Source organism: Corvus brachyrhynchos, unplaced genomic scaffold (genome assembly GCF_000691975.1).
Source record: "Corvus brachyrhynchos isolate BGI_N302 unplaced genomic scaffold, ASM69197v1 scaffold894, whole genome shotgun sequence".
Taxonomy (NCBI): domain Eukaryota; kingdom Metazoa; phylum Chordata; class Aves; order Passeriformes; family Corvidae; genus Corvus; species Corvus brachyrhynchos.
Genome location: NW_008237442.1, coordinates 30,009 through 32,545, shown reverse-complemented (window position 1 = coordinate 32,545; position 2,537 = coordinate 30,009). Strand labels below are relative to the sequence as shown.

At 50.3% G+C, this 2,537-nt stretch overlaps 1 protein-coding gene across 1 annotated transcript in view; it reads left to right on the top strand.

Annotated features, from left to right (window-relative positions):
• Positions 1–2,537, top strand: part of GABBR1 (gamma-aminobutyric acid type B receptor subunit 1) — a gene marked incomplete at its 5' end in the record, with an annotated part of 33,923 nt that overhangs the window by 17,022 nt on the left and 14,364 nt on the right. The window contains one exon of the mRNA XM_017731395.1: positions 594–723. Within this exon, the coding sequence (XP_017586884.1) occupies positions 594–723 (130 nt within the window). The remainder of the gene's footprint in view (positions 1–593; positions 724–2,537) is intronic.

Genomic DNA, 2,537 nt, shown 5'->3' with positions numbered 1-2,537 from the left:
TTGGGATCCAGGTGTTCCATTGGGGTTGGGGTCATTGGGATCCAGGTTTTCCATCACGATCCGGGTGTTCCCTTGGGATCTGGGTGTTCCCTTGGGATCTGGGTGTTCCATTGGGATCCAGGTGTTCCATTGGGATCCGGGTGTTCCATTGGGATCCAGGTTTTCCATCAGGATCTGGGTGTTCCTTTGGGATCTGGGTGTTCCATTGGGATCCAGGTGTTCCATTGGGATCAGGGTCATTGGGATCCAGCTTTTCCATCAGGATCCGGATGTTCCTTTGGGATCCGGGTGTTCTGTTGGGATCCGGGTGTCGTTGGGATCAGGATCATTGGGATCCAGGTTTTCCATCAGGATCCAGCTGTTCCTTTGGGATCCAGGTGTTCCCTCAGGATCCGGCTGTTCCCTTGGGGTCAGGCTTGTCGGGATCCGCTTTTTCCATCGGGATCCACGTTTCCCATCGGGATTTGGGTCTTCCATTGGGATTTGGGTGTTGGCATCCGGCCCTTCCCTCACGTCCTGGCCGTTCCCTGGGCCTCCGGCCGGCCCCTCGCTGCCGGTGACCGGGAATTCCGCCCTTTCCCTGGATGCCGGTGACCGGGAATTCCGCCCTTCCAGAGCCTGGAGCCCTGGAAGCTCTACGCCACCGTGGGGGGGCTGGTGGCCTTCGACGTCGTCACCCTGAGCGTGTGGCAGATCGTGGACCCCCTGCACCGCACCATCGAGGTGGGGAGGGGGCTTCTTTTTGGGGGGGGTCGAGGTGTTTGGGGTCGGTTTTGGGGTGTTTTGGGGCGTTTTGGGGCGTTTTGGGGCTGCTCGAGGTGTTGGGGGAGGTTCTCAAGGTGTTTGGGGAGGGGCTCTTTGAGGTTTTGGGGATGGATTTTGGGGTGCTCGAGGTGTTGAGGAACACCTGGAGGGTTCTGCCCTGCTGTGTCCGCCTCAAAGCACCTCAAAGCACCTCAAAACGCCCCAGAACGCCTCAAAAACACCTAAAAATACCTCGATACTCCTCAAAACTCCTCCAAAATCCTCAAACCACCTCAAAACGCCCCAAAACTCCCCAAAACTTCTCAAAGCTCCCCAAAACATCTCAAAACACCTCAAAACACCTCAAAACTTCCCAAAACTCCTCAAAACTGCCCAAAACACCTCAAAATGCCTCAAAACTCCCTAGAACACCTCAAAACACCTGAAAACACCCCAAAACGCCTCAAAACTCCCCAAAACTCCGCAAAACAGCCCAAGACACCTCAAAACGCCTCAAAACTCCTCAAAACTATCTAAAACTCCTCAAAACTCCCTGAAACACCTCAAAACTCCTCAAAACTGCCCAAAACACCTCAAAATGCCTCAAAACTCCCGAAAACTCCCAAAAACTCTTCAAAACTCCCCAAAACTCCTCAAAACACCTCAAAACTCCCCAAAACTACTCAAAACTCCCCGAAACTGCTCAAAACACCTCAAAACTCCCCGAAACTCCCCAAAACTTCTCAAAACTCCCCAAAACTCCTCAAACCACCTCAAAACACCTCAAAACTCCCTGAAACACCTCAAACCACCTCAAAACTCCCCAAAACTGCCCAAAACACCTCAAAACGCCTCAAAACTCCCTGAAACTACTCAAAACTCCCCAAAACTCCCCGAAACTGCTCAAAACACCTCAAAACTCCCCGAAACTCCCCAAAACTTCTCAAAACTCCCCAAAACTCCTCAAACCACCTCAAAACACCTCAAAACTCCCTGAAACACCTCAAACCACCTCAAAACTCCCCAAAACTGCCCAAAACACCTCAAACCACCTCAAAACTCCCCAAAACTGCCAAAACCTCCTCAAAACACCTCAAAACTCCCTGAAACTCCCCAAAACTCCTCAAAACACCTCAAAACTCCCCAAAACTACTCAAAACTCCCCAAAACTCCCCGAAACTGCTCAAAACACCTCAAAACGCCTCAAAACTCCCTGAAACTACTCAAAACTCCCCAAAACTCCCCGAAACTGCTCAAAACACCTCAAAACTCCGCGAAACTCCCCAAAACTTCTCAAAACTCCCCAAAACTCCTCAAACCACCTCAAAACACCTCAAAACTCCCTGAAACACCTCAAACCACCTCAAAACTCCCCAAAACTGCCCAAAACACCTCAAACCACCTCAAAACTCCCCAAAACTGCCCAAAACACCTCAAAACTTCCCGAAACTACTCAAAACTCCTCAAAACACCTCAAAACTCCCCAAAACTCCCCGAAACTGCTCAAAACACCTCAAAACTCTGCGAAACTCCCCAAAACTTCTCAAAACTCCCCAAAACTCCTCAAACCACCTCAAAACACCTCAAAACTCCCTGAAACACCTCAAACCACCTCAAAACTCCCCAAAACTGCCCAAAACACCTCAAACCACCTCAAAACTCCCCAAAACTGCCCAAAACACCTCAAAACTTCCCGAAACTACTCAAAACTCCTCAAAACACCTCAAAACTCCCCGAAACTACTCAAAACTCCCCAAAACTCCCCGAAACTGCTCAAAACACCTCAAAACTCC